The following is a 19,411-nucleotide window of genomic DNA, read 5'->3' on the forward strand; positions in this document are numbered from 1 at the left end:
CTATGGTCTGACGCAATTCAAGAACGAGCTTCAAACTTTCGAGTCAATCATGGGTCGACCTAGTAAGGGAGGAAACATGAAGACTACTACTGTTGCTGCTGATCCAGCTAAGGCTGAAGCTAACCAAGCTTCGTCTTCGAAAGTTGGAAACAAGAGGAAAGGTGGACAAAGAGACAACCCCAAGCCTGCAAAGACTGTAAAGATGAGTGCACAGACACCAAAGGGGAATAAAAAGAACAAGAAAGTTAAAGATAAATGCTTTCACTACAAAGAGAAGGGGCATTGGAAATGAGATTGCCCTAAGTTTCTAGCAGCTAAAAGCAAAGGTAGTCACTACACCAAAAAACCCTTTCCACAACATTTAAGAATAACTCTTTTAAAAAAGTGTTATCCTAAACCCATCTAATTAGGCTGGACATAAAAAAATGGCGCACAAATTCATTAATTGGCGGCAAATGAAATATTTGTACCAAATTGTATTATTTCTATTCTCATTTTCTAAATCTACATATCTCATTCTCTCTCTTAACTCTATGTAAATCTCCTACCCAAACCCCAAATTTTCCCAAGACCTCTCTAAAAAAATTTCCAAACTTTCCGAGAGGAAATTCTCCAAATTTCCCAGAAATTTCCCCACAGCCTCAAACTCCCAACTCTCCCTACCTCTCACCGAAATCCCAAAATTCTAGTCCTCTACTAATAATATTTATCCTGTGCTATTACTTGCTTATTTTCTTATTCACTTTGTCTCTCTCTCCTTTTTTCGTGTGTGGGTTTCGTCATTTTTGTTACACTAGATAGCCAGTATTTGAGCTCCGAAATATCCGTTAGACATGGGGTAACTGCTAAAAGAGGTGCTCAAGACTCTTTGCGGTTCGAATCAGTGGTCTTATGCTGTGTTCTGGAAAATCGGCTGCCAAAACCCTAAGAAAGTTTTAGTTGAGAAATAACTTGGTCTCAACTAAAGGTGTAGAAGTAGTTCTATAACTTTTCTTTGGCTGATATTTGTCCTTGGTTTGGATGAGTAGAAAGAAGCTCAACACGTGAGTTAGATTCAATTGAGTTAGTTTATCAACTGCAAAATATGGATGTTTTTAGAAAATTTTCATTTTTTATTTCCATTTTTGTCCATGTTTTCTCAGAAGCCAAACAAAGTAGATCTGTTGGGTCATTTCTTTTTCTTTAAAGGGTTTTTGGGGACTAGGGTTTGTGATATCTTTCTAGTTCTAAGATATGATACACATGTGAAAAGTCTTAACTATTATCGTTTTCTAGATTTTGTTTTGTAATCTGATTTTTGTTGTTTCCTATTTTTGGAATGTTATGTCTTGCTTTGTTCTGTTTTGCCTTCTAGATTCCCAGTGAAAAAAGCATGTTCATTATAGGTTCACTAACCACTCTATGCCTGACTCATTAAATATCCTAAATCTATTGGTTCAGATTTCGGTCTGCGATGCTTGATTCTATTCAGATTTACTTTGTTGTTTCAAGGGGGAGAAAATTTTAATATTTTCCACTAGCGGTTAATTTGATGGAAAAATCAGTTCCTTTTGTCTTTGTCCAGGCTTCTGAAAAATGCAATTTTAACTATTTTTTATGCTCAAATTACTGGGAAAAAAAGACTACTTTAGGTACTTGGAAATCAATATATAATATTGTTTAATGCTTCTTGGTACTGGATTGTTTCTTTAACTTTTACTATGCCCTAAGGATGAAGAATTTTACTTGTTGATAGGCTGCTAATATGGGAATAATATCACTATGAATCCTCAAATTCTTCTCTACCTGCAAGCATTTGTGGAGCTGGGAGTACTGAGCTACCTTTTGGAGAGTGGGAAAGACTATTGATGTCATCTGAAACTTGCCCTTCTCAGCTTGGAAGTCAAGTGGGAGATCAAGTCTCGGCACTTATTAAAAAAATGATGATTAGTAATCAGGTGGGTGAAGGGTATGCATTTTCCATCTTCCATTAAGTTTTTTAACTATTTAATGTGACTACCTTGTAATTTGTAATGAAGTGTATGCCTTCTGATATTTATTTAATTATATATTTTTGAGGTTTCAGAATAGTTGGGCGAGCTGCATTTACTGGAAACCATCAATGGATTCTTTCAAATAGTTATGATAAATATGTCCATCCCCCAGAGGTAATATTATCAATAATGACACTAAAGAATTCTGTCATACTGTATTGCTCATTTTGCAGAGCCTAGAGAGATGGTCTATAAGTCATAACTCATGTTTACTATGAATGGTTGCAAAGGAAAAGTTAGGGATTGTCTCTGAATTTTATTTTCTAGTTGTGTATGTATGCAATTTGACATCTGAAACTTGGAAGTTTTTTTTATTTTTCTTGGATTTTTTCAGATCTTAAATGAGATGTGTCACCAATTTTCAGTTGGCATGCAGGTTTGCTGTCTTTATCTGCCATCTGTTATTTTTGTCTAATCTTTGTCCTGCTCATTTGGATCGTGGTGGAGGCTGGTGGAGCTAGCAATGAGACCGATTCGATCCTTGCCAAGTCGGGACTCCGGACCATTCATGTTGGATTCGAGCAGTGGATGCCGAATTATTGGCAGGGTCGTCATCGATTGGAGGCTTGGATGAGGCTTCGTGCATTGAGGTGAGTTCATGGTACTTTTGCTCAGCTCAGTTGTTTATTTTAGCGTTTATGTTAGTTTTGTTTCCAAAATTGAGTTCATTGGCCATTGTTTTGGATGGCCACTAGTCCAGGTTCTTGAATTGCTTTTTTCTCTATAAAATGGCAGCATAAATTCCTCTTTAACCCAAATCAATATCATTAATGCTCAATGGTATACAAATGTGTATAAATATATATATATATATATAAGAGAAATTTTAATTGAATTAAAATATATCAATCCGAATTTTGTTGCTATAGATGAGAATGCTTGATTTTTTTTTTTACTTTTGGTAATTGGAATGATGTGGAACATTTTAAGATAATAATGAAGTATGATTTCACAAAGCACATTGCTATTTCAAAGTTGAACTGTTTATAGATTTCTCAATACCAAATTTGCAATCATCATCTTTTTATTTAGGCCTGTACAATTTTTAGGCAATTTGTCATTATGTGTTAAGAATTTTGACTCTCTTTCTTACTCCATTATTCCAGCTTCTGAAATGACCGATTTTTTCTATCTAGTTAAGTTTTTTATTAATTATATAAATGTTATCTTTTTAAAATGGTTTATGACTGAAATGGATTTTTCTATATTCATTTCTATGAATACCCTACTAATTTGTACAATATTATGATAATTACTATCTCATTTTTATTGTTACTATGTCCCATAAGCTAATCTCAATAATTTTATTACTGTTGTGGTTGGATTAGTATTGAAAGTAAATTTTGTTTAACTTCTCTATCCTTTCCCCCCTGTTTCTCTCTCACACATATATATACATGAACACATATTTCTTATTATTGATATTCTTAAAATTGTTGAGGGCTTTGTGGTAGTTTGAATTATCAAATTTTTTTTTACTTATTTTCATAGAGTTTATATCATAATATGATGCCATTTGCAAGTTTCTTCTCTTTTTCCACTTGCTGCCCCAGTTTTGCATTGTGAGTGAAATCTGAAGAAAAAAAATAATGGGTTTATTTAAGCAAAAGATGGCAGAGATATCTGAAGTATATTTTATTCATTATTGCAGCAGTTTCTCTCGCTCTTTTTCTTGTTGCACTTGTTCATAGTTGTTATGAATGAATGGTTTAAAATATTTATTATACTTACAACTGCATGACAAGACACTGCAGTAGTCTATTACTCTAATATTTTACTGCATCCTAGAATTTTAAACAATCAGATGATTTATCTGCTAAATTTTGTCCTTGTAGGGAAGGTTCTTGAGCTTTATTTTGAGATGTAGTCCATATGTATAATAACTAAGGGAAAACTGAATGTTTTGTCAATCAAGTGTTATACTTTTAAAGGGCCGATATTTTCATTAAGATATCATCTATGTTGTACATGAATTTATTTGTTAAATAGAAGTTCTTTTGTTAGCTTGTCGGAAATTCAGAATGCACGTGGCATAATGGATGTTCTTACATAAATACTTAGCGCAATATAACTTATGTACTGATTTTTTATTTGTAAGCTGTAAAGTTGATTTTACTGTATTTTCCTTTTTAATGTTAGTGGGTTTTACAAATGGTAGTATCCTTTGCCCTGTGATGGAAAAACTCAATGTTGGAAACAATGCCTTGGCCTGATGATTACTTTCCTTTTTTTTTCCACGGTTCTTTAGTTTGTTTCTACATTACTTTGTGCCTGATGATGAAAACTTTTATTTTTGAATTGATATGTGCTTTGATTTCATTTTGAGCCTCCATCTTTTCTGCTCTCACCATCTTTGGTACTCACCATGATCCATTATTTTATTTTATTTATTTATTTATTACTATTTTCTCATGTTGGCTGTGGTGATGATGATCTGTGTTTGCTGTTGGTGGTGGTGAATGCCAAAGGTGATGGTTGAAGTGGTGGTGTTTAAACCTTGACGATGTGATTGGTTCTTAATGAATTTTCAATGTTCATGAAATTTCTAGCATTAATCTCTGAGGGCATTTATATATTAAAATGGTCTCTTTTTACAGCTACAAAATATATATTTTATTGCCTTATGTAATAATATGAAGATATTGTCATTTTTTTTGTTAGTTTTCACTTTCTTTGCATGCTTATTTGCCCTGTGCTGGAAAATCTAATTTTCAGAAGCAATTTCATGGTTTTGCATTATAATCCTTGTCTCTCTCTCTCTCTCTCTCTATACATACATACATACATACATACATACATATATATTGCTCTCTCTCTCTCTCTACTTTTTCACCAGAAAAAGTCTATTTTACAGAATCTATTGTGAGTGCTCTTAAGGCTTATAATGAAAATTCTCATGTACTGTAGAGTCCAAGAACTTTACTTAGCTAGTTATTTAGTAGTATTATAGTATGTTTAGTATTATCTTTGTAACTGTGGATTTTTGGTTCAGACCGGGAATTATTTGGACACTCATAGTAGTACTTATAGATTTTCTAAGTTTAACCTATAGTTTAAGAATATTAAGTATAACCTAAGGTTTGATTAATGTGACTGATATTAAGGATTATATTTATTATATTATAAGGTTTAGACATCAACCAATAGGATTTTAAGCACATGTTATGAATGGTGATTAAGGATTAAGTATTTTTGAGGATTAAATTTAATAAGGAGTAAAGTTTGAATGTTATAGGGTCAGTCATCAGCTTTGAATACGTTGAGGGCTTAGTCAAGGCTGTTTACTCCATTCAAACTTAGCTAAAAATGTGTAATTTCGTGTTTAAATATTCAGCGTGTGTCGATATATCGCAGCTATAGGGGCGATATGTCGCAGCACGTAGATATGGAAAACACGAAACGATGCACGGTCGCCTCGGGCATACTGGCCCAGGCGATATATCGCCTACAGGGGGCGATATATCGCCTCCTCCAGCATAAATTCAAACTCTTTTGAATTCATTTCCTTTCAGCCATTCAAACTCCTTCAACAGTCCAGCATCTTTTGAACGAGTCTTCAGCCTCTGCTGAACGATTATTCAAATGATTTTCACCTAAAAATCCATTATTTTTATTCAAGTAAAATCAAGATACTTTCATTCCCAAACTCTATAAATAGGACCTAGTACCCAGCCATTTCTTCACCTTTTACTCTAAGTTCAGAAGCTGCTAGTGTTAAGTGAGTGTGAGAGTTTAAACACCTGGTTTGGGAAAATCATAAGCTTAAACATCATAAGCTTATCAAACACTTTGGGAAGTGAGATTCGTTAGTATTTCAGTTGTGGTTAGATTGATCTTGCAAGTCTTTGAGGTAACCAAAACTCTAGTTCATTTCTGTATTATGTTATTTTCTTTCTCATAGTCTTCTACTCAATCTCTAACCTTAATCTCTATTTTGGTTAGGGAATCCAAGTTCTTAAGCACATAAGTTGTGGTAAGCATAATTCTCAATGGTTTAGTCTTCCTATTCATTTTCATCTCTTTCCTTCTTTCAACTCACTCTTGTTCATTATGGTTTTAGGAGTGTTCCAAAAGTCCCAACTCAGTCCATTATATCCCGGTAACTTTGGTAAGGAAAATAGGCTAGAATCTATATGTTTATGTTTATGTTATCTTATGTGTTATGTTTTCATATGTTATGAATATGTTATTGATGTGTATGTTGTAGGCTTGGGCTTATGCCCTATTTGACTAACAAGACCCCAAAAAGATTGTGGGCATAAACTTATTTAGCTGGTAGGACCCCACTAATCTCATGGGCATAAGCTTGTTTAGTCTATGTGACCCCAAGTAATAATGGCCATTATAATAAGTGTATTATGTGTTATGATATGTCTTTACGTTATTATGAAATTGATGTGTATGACTATGTGTTAGATTTTTCCTTGCTGGGCATTAGGCTCATTCCTTTCTGTTTATGTGCAGGAAATAAACTTTAGAGGCAGAAAGATTCGGGATGCTTAGAGGATGTGTATCGATGGTGAATGGAGTCAAGGGGCCGAGCATTATTCGATTCGAGGATGTAGTCTCATTTTAATTTTTATGGTTTTATATGTATTTTCCGCATTTTCTTATGTAATTCTTTTCATTTAAATCATGTTTTGTTTTAAAGACAATGGGATCCCAAAATCCTTCTTAGTATTCTATTTATTTGTAAGTAACTCTGATTTTACAAGTTACTCAATAAAATTATGGTATTTTCATAAAAATGTAAGTTTTATGTATAGTTTCGTTAATGGTCTAAATAGTCTAGATTAGTGGGTCATTACATGTACACTGTTAATGACCATATTAGCTTATGAGATCTGAGGGCTTTTGAATATCTAAGTTTGTTATTCTCTGTTTTATAATGCTTTATTTGCTTTATCACCTGTTAATAGATTAGAGGAAGAATTATTTAAAGATTACCTTTATTATTAATCTGTTTTATAATGCATGTTTTTTAACACTACTTGACAATGCCTTTGATGCTTTTGTATCAAGTAACTTGAACCTGTTTGCAGTGCATTCTTGTTTACATTGGATTTGATTTTGTCGATATCTATTTTGGCCCATCTTTGCTTCTTAGATTATGAACTTTTTTTTTTGGCCTGATGATGATAGTTTTACACACGAGTCTTCGGTTTGGTTTTATCTTTCTGCTCCCACCATTATCAACATTCATTATAAGCCTCCAAAGGCCATTTGCTGCATATTTTGTGTCAACGTGTCGTTACTCCTATTATTATTGTTGTTCTCTAAAGGATAGAATAAATTATCTGTTGGAAGTGCATTTATGGTGGTTTTGGGGAATGAGAAGGTGGACTATATAGCATTATAGCATATAATCTATTGCTCTGCTCTGGATTGTGTATAAAGCTAGATGTGACATTAGGCAATTTCTTGTGCATCATTCTTTTGAATCTTATAATTCATGTAGAAAAATAAAATTGTAGAGGCTAGTTGATGGGATTTTTGAAGTTTTGATGTAATTAATTGTTTTTTTTTCCTGTTTTCATTCTAGTGTTTGTATCTAGAGAGATTTACTCTAATCGTCAAGATATATAAAACAATATAAACATGGAAAATTTAATTTTTTTTAAAGCTATTTTTTTAATTGCTTGTAAGAAAATGAACTTTGTTTTGAAATCTTTGATGTGCTGCATATTAAACTTAGAATATGTTTTGTGTTAGTCTTTGTAAAATGTGAAGTATTAAATTTATTTATTTTCATGTGAACAAATTCACCTAAATAGGTGAAATGTATTTAAATGCAGGGGTTGGAGATTGAAGGGGAGTTGCCTGAGAAAAAGACTTGTTATGAAGGAGTATTTTATAATTACTTTAGCATAGGTATGTTTGTGTGATTTTTGACTTGTCTAAGAGCTGATAATTATTCTGTATTAGTATGTGTGTGTGTGTGTGTGGTTCGCTCCCTCTTAGTTTTATATGAAGCAGACCAGGGCTGTATTTTTTATCATTCTACACAAGCCTCCTTATTTTTTGGATCTATATTACAGGAATGGATGCTCAGGTGACTTACGGCTTTCATCATTTATGTAATGAGAAACCTTACCTGACACAAGGACCAATTTCTAATAAGGTCTGGTTTGTTATCTTATTATGTGAAAAGTCTTGTGATTATGGACTATTACCAATGATTTTTTAGAACTAAAATTGTTATTTGGATATTTGTATCTTGATGTAAATGTACCCTGCTGGAAAAAAGGCACAATGTCTATTTATTTTACCAGCTAAACTCTTCTAATTGATTGTCGCAGCTGATCTATTCTGGTTATAGTTGCGATCAAGGTTGGTTCTTTACACCTTGTACAGGTGATCCACGATTAAGGTGAAATATCTTTAAGTTTAAGCAGTTTGTTTTGTTAAGAGGGTTGTTCTGCTTTATGATTTGTTGTTTGCTGATGGAAATAATTTATCAGCAAGTAGGATTCCACTTTGATTTAATTTTATTCTCTTGTGCTTTTCTCCTTCTAAAATTACTGTGGCTCAAAGGGTGAAAGCACAAAGCATATTTTTAAATGATTCTCTCCTGTTGTGGTTGATAATTTGTTCGGAGATGTAGTCATTAAGAGTAACAATATTCTGCCTTGATCATAATCTGTATTTGCTAACACGTCTTAATACTTTTTTGGCTCAGGGGACTAACAAATATTTTAAGGTTGCATGTCAAAAAGGTCAATTGCTCAGAATGGGAGCAAATTACTGTTACGTCAAGGTACTTTTGTGAGTTTGTTTTATTTGCAATATAATTTTATCTGGCAATGTGTTTCTTCTTATTCTTCTTAGATAAGTACCATCTCTGTCGCTAAGTATTATCATCATTTATACATTTTTCATTGATATTCTTATTCTATAAATCTCATTTTGTAATTATGTGTTCCTCTAGTGTAAGAGCTATTGTTGCTTTAAATCTTCATAACTATGGAAGTGGACGACATCCCTGGGGTAATCTGAAGCCAGATTATTTGGAAAAGGTATATATCTCTCCTCGAGATAATGTTAATTTTCATTGGGTTTATTAGCTCTATGTTCTTCTATGCTGTATGTTGGTTATGCAGATGTGAGCATGAAAATACTCGAGTACTTACGAAGTTATTGTTTTTCCCTGATTCATCAATAATACTCAAGTATTGTGGAGTTATTGTGTTTCACACTTTCACCTCACTCATCATAATTTTCCCCTTACCATATTTGATCTCATGTACCATATGGTCCATTCAGACTTTACATGATGATAACATCCCCTGTTATTGAAGGGACTTAAGTTTCAGGTCAATAATGCTTATCTTGACATTTATTGTTCTCACAGAAAAAGTTTGTTGAGGCCCATGCTGATGATGGTCTTCTAGAAATTTTTGGCCTTAAGCACGGATGGCATGCATCATTTGTTATGGTCGAACTCATCTCTGCCAAGCACATTGCTCAGGTACTGCTCTTTATTTTTGATCTTATATTCATTCTATCATATTTGTTATAACTATGCGTAGAAAGTGCATTTGCACCGTTTTATTTCATGCAATCAAAGTGAGTTCAGTGTTAGAATCCAAAGACTTGTTGAATTATCATATATGTATAAAATTTCTGCTGGGTATTTAGTAGGGGCATCTATTTTTCGGAGATCTTGATAAATGTACAAACTTTATTGATATGCTTCTGAGTGTTATCCTGGTTTCTTCTTTGAAAAACTGTTGTCTGGAAAAGAATTTAGATGGTGAACCATAAATGATTGCATTGATCTGGTTTGTTAGTCTTGTACTCCTGTCATTTAAGGGTTAAGGTTATGGTTGGAATAGTAGCCTGTTGCTGGCTCTTGAGCCAAGTATTTATTAATGGAAATTAACAAACAAGTGCGAAAATGATTGCAAAATTTTTTAAATATTTTTTTTCTCTTTCTTGCTTGGTTTATTTTCAATATTATTGAAAAGGACATTTAGTCTTTTGACTTTAAAAGTCTAATTGGTCTTGTAGTTGTAAATATGCTGCACACTGCTCTGTCTTGTAGTCTTAAGTCTTATGTTCTTAATAATAAAATGATTTTTTTTTACAATGTGCAGGTATATTGAGATGATTTCTTTGGAACAATTCTTGACAACATTTGTAGTTGAGGCCTTTAGAATGGAAGAATGTATTTCACTAATTTTTGTATACATTTTTTGTTTTGTATTTAGTGATAAAAGAATCATAATTGGGCATAAATTATGTTTTAGTATGATTTCTTAAGCTTAGACTAGTAGACTAAATATTGTAATTACATTTGAGTAATTAATAAAATTCTATTTATGTTATCTTATTTGGCTTCAACTTTCATATTTGTTTTTCTAGTTTTGTGTAAGTAAAAAAAGATTATATTTCTCTAAGCTAATATAACACATGTGTTATACTAAAGTGTAGTATAACACAAAAAAAGTGTTATACTAAAGTGTAGTATAACACAAAAAAAAGTGTTATACTAAAGTGTAGTATAACACAAAAAAAGTGTTATACTAAAGTATAGTATAACTCAAAAAAAAGTGTTATACTAAAGTGTAGTATAACACAAAAAAGTGTTATATAATCGACTATAAATAACATAATTAAACACTTATTTATATATTAAAATAACACAAAAATTGTGTTATCGTTGACAGTACAATAACACATTTGTATAACACTGATAAAGTGTTATGTAAAGTACCCTGACCTACGATAACATAGTCTGTCTTAACACATCAGAAAGTGTTATCGTAGGTTTTGATAACATATTTTCGGTGTTATTAAAAGCATTTTTTCTTGTAGTGAGTGATTATAGTTCATATATCTTAGAAACATGTGTTTTAGAGAATGATAAATCTGTATGGATTGTTGATTCTGGATCTACTAACCATGTTTGTAACTCTGTACAGCTTCTTGAATCGTGGGAGGAAGTGGACGAAGGCGGCTTAAAGCTTAGTATTGGGAACAGAGTGTTCGTTGTGGTCCAAGCTAGAGAAAGAGCTCGTCTGAAGTTCGGAAATAAATTTTTAATTTTAAATGATGTATTTTTTATTATGGATTTTAGTAGAAATTTAATTTCAGTTTCCATGTTGCAATTAGAACAATTTGTTATGACTTTTACAAGTTCTAATATATCTATTTCTTTCAATGGATCACAATTGTGCATTGCATGTTTGGAAAATGGGCTTTATATTCAGCGACCTAGCGAACTTGTCGCTCTCAATAATTATTTATTCAAAGTAGCTAAACCTATGACCAATAAACGTCAAAAGACCAAAAATGATAACTTGATGTATTTATGGCATTTGAGACTACGTCACATTGGCTATGATAGAATTCAAAGACTTACAAAGGATGAGCCTTTGAGAGAGCTCACCTTTGGAGAATTACCTGTCTATGAATCTTGTCTAGAAGGCAAACTAACCAAGTGTCCATTCTATACAAAGGGTGATAGGGCCAAGGAACCACTTGGACTTGTTCATTTAGATGTTTGTGGACCTTTGAATGTACAAGCTGGGGGCATGCAATTGAAATCGCGAACAACATTCTCAATGTTGTGTTGTCCAAATAATTCCCCAAAACACCTTTAGAACATAAGAATGGTCGTGAACCTAGTTAACACCATTATAGAATCTGAGGGTGTCCTGCCCACGTCCTAAGGAAAAAGGAGGGAAAGCTAGAACTGCGAACTGAAGTTTGCATGTTTGTTGGCTATCTTAAAGGTACTCGGGGTGGACTTTTGTATAGCTATTCAGAAAAGAAAGTGTTTACTTCTACGAATGCTACTTTTTTGGAAAATGACTATGTCCAAAACTTCAAACCACACATCAAAGTAGTTTTAGAGGAGATGGTTGAAGAATTGACTCCAACCAATGTTTCATCGTCATCAATGCAAGTTGATGATTAAATTCCCACTCTTCATGTCCAACCAATGCAAGTCGGTTGAAATGAAGAAAGTACCATTGTTCCTGAGCAAACAGTCACGGAGCCTCGTCATAGTGGGAGGATTTCTAGGAACCGAGTTTGTAACGCCCTAGATAACCAAGACCGTTACACTGTGTGTTTAAAATAGTGCTTAACCTACTAAGCAAGTTGGTTGAACTTAAATGTGTAGCTAAAGACTAAGTCAAGGTCAAGTAAAAAAAGATTCAGTCAACAAAATAATTATTTTTCATTAAAATATTAAGTTCATACATGGGATCCCAAAAATCAGTTTATAGATTGGTAAAAGATAAACATATACAATTTAGCCGTCCTATACGGAAAAAACAGGGTTTAACCCTAGTTCCTCCAAAGCTACCCCGACCATGGTGATAGAGCAGGCTGCATATGCACACACCGCCCTTGAAGCTCTCTAACTCATGGAAGGTCCAGTTATCAACTCCCTCACCTGCACCACGTAGCACCCATGAGCCAAGGCCCAGAAAGAAAACTTAAAACACCATGAAAAATTAGGCAACAATATAAGACAGTAAATATCATACACTAGATTCAACTGATAAGAGATTATAGGCAACAATCCCAACAAAAGAGCAACAATAGCATTTAATTAACCTTGACCCAACCAATTCATTTATTCATCAGTGTACAAGCATTCAGCTAAACAACGGCAAATATATATTCTCAAGCATACATCTTAATTAGTACAAGCGATTAGGTGTCAGTGCTCTTAGGCCGATGTAGAGTCCAAGAACTTTACTTAGCTAATTGTTTAGTAGTATTATAGTATGTTTAGTGTTATCTTTGTTACTATGGATTTTTGGTTCAGACCGGGAATTATTTGGACACTCATAGTAGTACTTATAGATTTTCTAAGTTTAACCTATAGTTTAAGAATATTAAGTATAACCTAAGGTTAGATTACGTGACTGATATTAAGGATTATATTTATTATATTATAAGGTTTAGACATCAACCAATAGGATTTTAAGCACATGTTATGAATGGTAATTAAGGATTAAGTATTTTGGAGGATCAAATTAAATAAGGGTAAAGTTTGAATGTTATAGGGTCAGTCAGCAGCTTTGAATACGTTGAGGGCTTAGTCAAGGCTGTTTACTCCATTCAAACTTAGCTAAAAATGTGTAATTTCGTGTTTAATTATTCAGCATGTGCCGATATATCGCAGCTATAGGGGGCGATATATCGAAGCACGTAAATACGGAAAACACGAAACGATGCACGGTCGCCTCGGGCATACTGGCCCAGACGATATATCGCCTCCTCCAGTATGTTTTCAAATGTTTTTGAATTCATTTCCTTTCAGCCATTCAAACTCCTTCAACAGTCCAGCATCTTTTGAACGAGTCTTCAGCCTCTGCTGAACGATTATTCAAATGATTTTCACCTAAAAAGCCATTATTTTTATTCAAGTAAAATCAAGATATTTTCATTCCCAAACTCTATAAATAGGACCTAGTACCCAGCCATTATTCACCATTTGCTCTAAGTTCAGAAGCTGCTAGTGTTAAGTGAGTGTGAGAGTGTAAACACCTGGTTTGGGGAAAAACTATAAGCTTAAACATCATAAGCTTATCAAACACTTTGGGAAGTGAGTTCTATAGTATTTCGGTGGAGGTTAGATTGATCTTGCAAATCTTTGAGGTAACCAAAACTCTAGTTCCTTTCTGTATTATGTTTCCTTTCTCTTAGTCTTCTACTCAATTTCCTAACCTCATTCTTATTTTGGTTTGGGAATCCAAGTTCTTAAGCACTTAAGTTGTGGTAAGCATATTTTCTTTTAATGGTTTAGTCTTCCTATTCTCTTTCATTTCATCTCCTTTCTTTAGACTCACTCTTGTTCATTATGGTTTTAGGAGTGTTCCAAAAAGTCCCAACTCAGTCCATTTTATCCCGGTAACTTTGGTAAGGAAAATAGGCTAGAATCTATATGTTTATGTTTATGTTATCTTATGTGTTATGTTATGATATGTTATGAATGTGTTATGAATTTGTTATGCATGTGTTTGTTGTAGGCTTGGGCTTATGCCCTATTTGACTAACAAGACCCCAGAAAGATTGTGGGCATATGCCTATTTAGCTGGTAGGACCCCACTAATCTCATGGGCATAAGCTTGTTTAGTCTATGGGACCCCAAGTAATAATGGCCATTATAATAAGTGAATTATGTGTTATGATATGTCTTTACGTTATTATAGGAAGTTTGTAGAGGGCTTTTCTAAGATAGCCACTCCACTCACCAACCTGACCTGGAAGCAACAAAAGTTTAACTGGAATGATTAGTGTGAGGAAAGCTTCCAGTTACTTAAGGATAAGCTTTCCTCAACACCAGTACTTAGTGTCCCAACACCCAACGATAAGTTCGTTGTCTACTGCGATGCATCAAAGCTAGGATTGGGATGCGTGTTGATGCAAAACGACAAGGTGATAGCCTATGCCTCACGTCAGTTAAAGGAGTATGAACAACGCTATCCAACTCACGATATGGAGTTGGCAGCGGTGGTCTTTGCGTTAAAAATCTGGCGCCATTATCTTTACGGAGAACGGTGCGAGATTTACACGGACCACAAAAGTTTAAAATACTTCTTTACGCAGAAGGAGCTCAACATGAGGCAGCGCAGGTGGTTAGAGTTAGTAAAGGATTACGACCGCGAAATCCTATACCACTCAGGGAAGGCGAACGTAGTTGCTGATGCGCTTAGTAGAAAAAGCTATGGGAACTTAGCAGTCTTATCCGGAATAGAAAAGCCGCTACAGCAGGAGCTTATCAGTGCCGGAATAGAAGTGGTTGTAGGCAAGCTGGCTAACTTGTCTATCCAATCAAATCTGCTAAAGGACATACGGATTGGTCAGAGACATGAGGAATCGCTAGCACCACACATGGATGTAGTCAGAAAAGGCAAGACTACAGATTTCTCAATATCCAGTCAAGGTTTATTGAGATATAAGGATCGGGTATGCGTACCAGACGATCAAAGTATCAAGAAGACGATCCTAGAAGAAGCGCACAATACCCCGTACTCAGTTTATCCAGGGTCTACCAAGATGACTCATGGCATCAAGGCAGTCTATTGGTGGCCAGGGTTGAAGAAGGACATAGCGGAGTATGTATCTAAGTGTCTGGTATGCCAGCAAGTTAAGGCGGAGCATCAGCGGCCTGCAGGATTATTGCAACCGCTTAACATACCGGAATGGAAGTGGGACGATATAGCCATGGACTTCGTGACGGGTCTACCAAAGACGAATAAGCAGCATGATTCCGCTTGGATAGTCATAGATAGACTAATCAGGTCGGCTCATTTCCTGCCTGTTAAGACTTCATATACGACAGACCAATATGCAGACATCTACATCCAAGAGATTGTACGATTGCATGGAATCCCCAAGACGATAGTGTCAGATAGAGGATCAGTATTTACGTCAAGATTTTAGAGAAACTTACAGTGAGCTATGGGTACTAAGTTAAGCCCTAGTACAGCTTTCCATCCTCAGACAGATGGGCAGTCTGAGCGTACGATTCAGATCTTAGAGGATATGCTACGCGCATGTATACTTGATTTCGGAGGATCGTGGAACGAGTACTTACCACTGATCGAGTTCTCATACAACAACAGCTACCAGTCAACGATCGGAATGGCACCTTATGAGTTGCTATATGGAAGAAGGTACCAATCACCGTTGCACTGGGACGAGGTAGGAGAAAGGCAGCTTCTAAGGCTCGAAGCTGTTAGACAAGCTTAAGAAGCAGTAACGCTTATTAGACAGCGTATGCTGGCTGCTCAAAGCCGTCAGAAAAGCTATGCGGATACCAAGCGACGCGATGTGGAATTCCAAGTTGGAGATCAAGTCTTCTTGAAGATATCTCCTATGAAAGGTGTCAAGCAGTTCGGGAAGAAAGGCAAGCTTAGTCCCCGATTCATAGGTCCTTTTAGATATTGGACAAAGTGGGAACAATTGCGTATAGACTAGCCCTACCGCCAGCACTAGCCAATAGTCACAACGTCTTCCACATCTCGATGTTACGCAAGTATGTGTCAGACCCATCTCACGTCCTCAAGTACGATACGATAGCACTCCAGAAAGACTTAAGTTACGAGGAACGACCGGTTAGCATCCTAGATAGAGGGATGAAGTAGTTACGGTCTAAGAGCCTTCCTATAGTCAAAGTTTTATGGAGCAATAGTTCTGAACGCGAGGCAACGTGGGAGTTAGGGGAGGAGATGCAAGGCTGGTATCCGGAGTTATGTGATAAGTAAATTTCGAGGACGAAATTCTTTTTAGTAGGGGAGAATTGTAGAGTCCAAGAACTTTACTTAGCTAATTGTTTAGTAGTATTATAGTATGTTTAGTGTTATCTTTGTTACTATGGATTTTTGGTTCAGACCGGGAATTATTTGGACACTCATAGTAGTACTTATAGATTTTCTAAGTTTAACCTATAGTTTAGGAATATTAAGTATAACCTAAGGTTAGATTATGTGACTGATATTAAGGATTATATTTATTATATTATAAGGTTTAGACATCAACCAGTAGGATTTTAAGCACATGTTATGAATGGTAATTAAGGATTAAGTATTTTGGAGGATCAAATTAAATAAGGGTAAAGTTTGAATGTTATAGGGTCAGTCAGCAGCTTTGAATACGTTGAGGGCTTAGTCAAGGCTGTTTACTCCATTCAAACTTAGCTAAAAATGTGTAATTTCGTGTTTAATTATTCAGCATGTGCCGATATATCGCAGCTATAGGGGGCGATATATCGCAGCACGTAAATACGGAAAACACGAAACGATGCACGGTCGCCTCGGGCATACTGGCCCAGGCGATATATCGCCTCCTCCAGTATGTTTTCAAATGTTTTTGAATTCATTTCCTTTCAGCCATTCAAACTCCTTCAACAGTCCAGCATCTTTTGAACGAGTCTTCAGCCTCTGCTGAACGATTATTCAAATGATTTTCACCTAAAAAGCCATTATTTTTATTCAAGTAAAATCAAGATATTTTCATTCCCAAACTCTATAAATAGGACCTAGTACCCAGCCATTATTCACCATTTTCTCTAAGTTCAGAAGCTGCTAGTGTTAAGTGAGTGTGAGAGTGTAAACACCTGGTTTGGGGAAAAACTATAAGCTTAAACATCATAAGCTTATCAAACACTTTGGGAAGTGAGTTCTATAGTATTTCGGTGGAGGTTAGATTGATCTTGCAAATCTTTGAGGTAACCAAAACTCTAGTTCCTTTCTCTTAGTCTTCTACTCAATTTCCTAACCTCATTCTTATTTTGGTTAGGGAATCCAAGTTCTTAAGCACTTAAGTTGTGGTAAGCATATTTTCTTTTAATGGTTTAGTCTTCCTATTCTCTTTCATTTCATCTCCTTTCTTTAGACTCACTCTTGTTCATTTTGGTTTTAGGAGTGTTCCAAAAAGTCCCAACTCAGTCCATTTTATCCCGGTAACTTTGGTAAGGAAAATAGGCTAGAATCTATATGTTTATGTTTATGTTATCTTATGTGTTATGTTATGATATGTTATGAATGTGTTATGAATTTGTTATGCATGTGTTTGTTGTAGGCTTGGGCTTATGCCCTATTTGACTAACAAGACCCCAAAAAGATTGTGGGCATATGCCTATTTAGCTGGTAGGACCCCACTAATCTCATGGGCATAAGCTTGTTTAGTCTATGGGATCCCAAGTAATAATGGCCATTATAATAAGTGAATTATGTGTTATGATATGTCTTTACGTTATTATGAAATTATGTTTATGTTTATGACTATATGTTAGATTTTTCCTTGCTGGGCATTAAGCTCATTCCTTTCTGTTTATGTGCAGGAAATAAACTTTAGAGGTGGAAAGATTCGTGACGCTTGGAGGATGTGTATCGATGATGAATGGAGTCAAGGGGCCGAGCGTTATTCGATTCGAGGATGTAGTCTCCTTTTAATTTTTATGGTTTTATATGTATTTTTCGCATTTTCTTATGTAATTCTTTTCATTTAAATCATGTTTTGTTTTTAAAGACAATGGGATCCCAAATCCTTCTTAGCATTCTGTTTATTTGTAAATAACTCTTATTTTGCAAGTTGCTCAATAAATTATGGTATTTTCGTAAAAATGTAAGATTTATGTATAGTTTCGTTAATGGTCCAAATAGTCTAGAGTAGTGGGTCTTTACAGTTGGTATCAGAGCCACGGTTCCTTCGCATGAAGTTCTCCTCGATACACATGCTCAATGCTCCGAATCGGACTGCCAAGTAAGTGTTTAAGTTACTAGTTGTGTTACTTATGTGTATAGCTAACACCTTTAGTGTTTTTGTTTTCAGTTAAGAATGAACAGAGCTTTAAGCAATGAGGATATCCGAGCCATTAAGGCTTTAAAAAGAATATGGGAGCCAAGGAACACCGTAGGAGCACTAGAAAAGATCACTCGAAGATTGATCTTGTTCCACAAAGAGATAGGTCACCTTCAAGAGTCTAAGCAAATTATGATGAGAGCTGCAGAACAATATGTCCTAGTAATTAGGCTTTTAAAAGATTTTCCTTCAGCAATTTTAACTTTAGAAGAAATATGGGAGAATATAAATAATGATGATGACTTACAAGTAGCCCTAAGATATTATTCTCTCATACTTAAGTTCACCTATGATTTAGAGTTTCAATTCACTAATGAGCAACAACATAGGATCTTCTTGAATCTTCCCCGAGGAAATTTTGAGGCTCAAGACAACGATGATTATAAGGAGATAGATGATGATATGCTAGATGAAGGATCGGATGTAGAAGATCCCGATTTTTAGAATAGCTAGTTTTTCATTGTTTGTTTTGTTTATTTCTTTATTTTATGATTGTAATAAGTGAAAATTATTTTTCCAAATTAATTTCATGTTATTTTATCATCATGTATGAGTTTGATTTTATTTTCGCAATCATAATAAGTAATAAATAAAACAAATAATGACTAAGTTCAGTGAGGGTGGATACAAATCAATGAACCAAGTTTCCTTATTGAGAGTTAGGGGGCCTTAGTAGTGGGAACGATTTTACTGATCCCAGCCCTCCCTCAATATGGTTAACTTTGGAACAAAGATAAGTTTCGAGCCTGAGAATTAAGTCATATAGAAAGATTAGAAACACACTTAGAAAATAAAGATGACTTGTTTTTCTAAGTATAGAAACCCACTCTAATAATAAATAAAGACCCATATAATTTTTCATAAGAAGTCATAATAAATAGGTCCGAGATATGTTTGTTTTAGAATAAGTTTTTGCCTTAGAGCCTATTAGGGTAAGTTCTAACAAGTTCTCGACTGTTAGAAATTTTGGTGAAGATGTCGCTCCGAAGATCTGCACGCACCAACGGAAACGCCTCCAACGACCAAGGATGCCCTCCAGTTCGCAGAAG

The 19,411-nt window shown here is 34.8% G+C and overlaps 1 protein-coding gene and 1 long non-coding RNA gene across 3 annotated transcripts; both read left to right on the forward strand.

Moving 5' to 3' along the window:
- The first annotated feature begins 1,738 nt into the window (after positions 1-1,738).
- Positions 1,739-8,154, forward strand: LOC133788973 (uncharacterized). Its single transcript, XR_009873431.1, has 5 exons — positions 1,739-1,937; positions 2,066-2,147; positions 2,368-2,623; positions 7,829-7,904; positions 8,072-8,154. It is a non-coding gene; the product is annotated as an uncharacterized LOC133788973 (long non-coding RNA).
- A 156-nt stretch (positions 8,155-8,310) lies between these two features.
- On the forward strand, positions 8,311-10,238 carry LOC133788972 (diacylglycerol kinase 4-like). Of its 2 annotated transcripts, XM_062226672.1 has the most exons (4): positions 8,311-8,403; positions 8,713-9,049; positions 9,385-9,501; positions 10,130-10,238. In XM_062226672.1, exons 2-4 carry the CDS (start codon positions 8,948-8,950, stop codon positions 10,136-10,138), a joined length of 228 nt encoding a protein of 75 aa, XP_062082656.1. In that variant the 5' UTR covers positions 8,311-8,403; positions 8,713-8,947; the 3' UTR covers positions 10,139-10,238. The 2 variants fall into 2 exon arrangements, with proteins under 2 accessions (XP_062082656.1, XP_062082657.1); XM_062226673.1 differs by lacking the exon at positions 8,311-8,403 and having other exon boundaries at positions 8,658-9,049.
- Positions 10,239-19,411: the final 9,173 nt, after the last annotated feature.

The sequence above is a fragment of the Humulus lupulus genome, chromosome 7 (genome assembly GCF_963169125.1).
Source record: "Humulus lupulus chromosome 7, drHumLupu1.1, whole genome shotgun sequence".
In the NCBI taxonomy this organism is placed as follows: domain Eukaryota; kingdom Viridiplantae; phylum Streptophyta; class Magnoliopsida; order Rosales; family Cannabaceae; genus Humulus; species Humulus lupulus.

Excerpts from the sequence above, each read along its gene's own strand:
- LOC133788972 (XM_062226672.1), top strand. The coding sequence starts at position 8,948 with ATGTGTTCCTCTAGTGTAAGAGCTATTGTTGCTTTAAATCTTCATAAC. Across the intron at positions 9,050-9,384 it reads AGCCAGATTATTTGGAAAAG|AAAAAGTTTGTTGAGGCCCA; the intron begins GTATATATCTCT and ends TTGTTCTCACAG.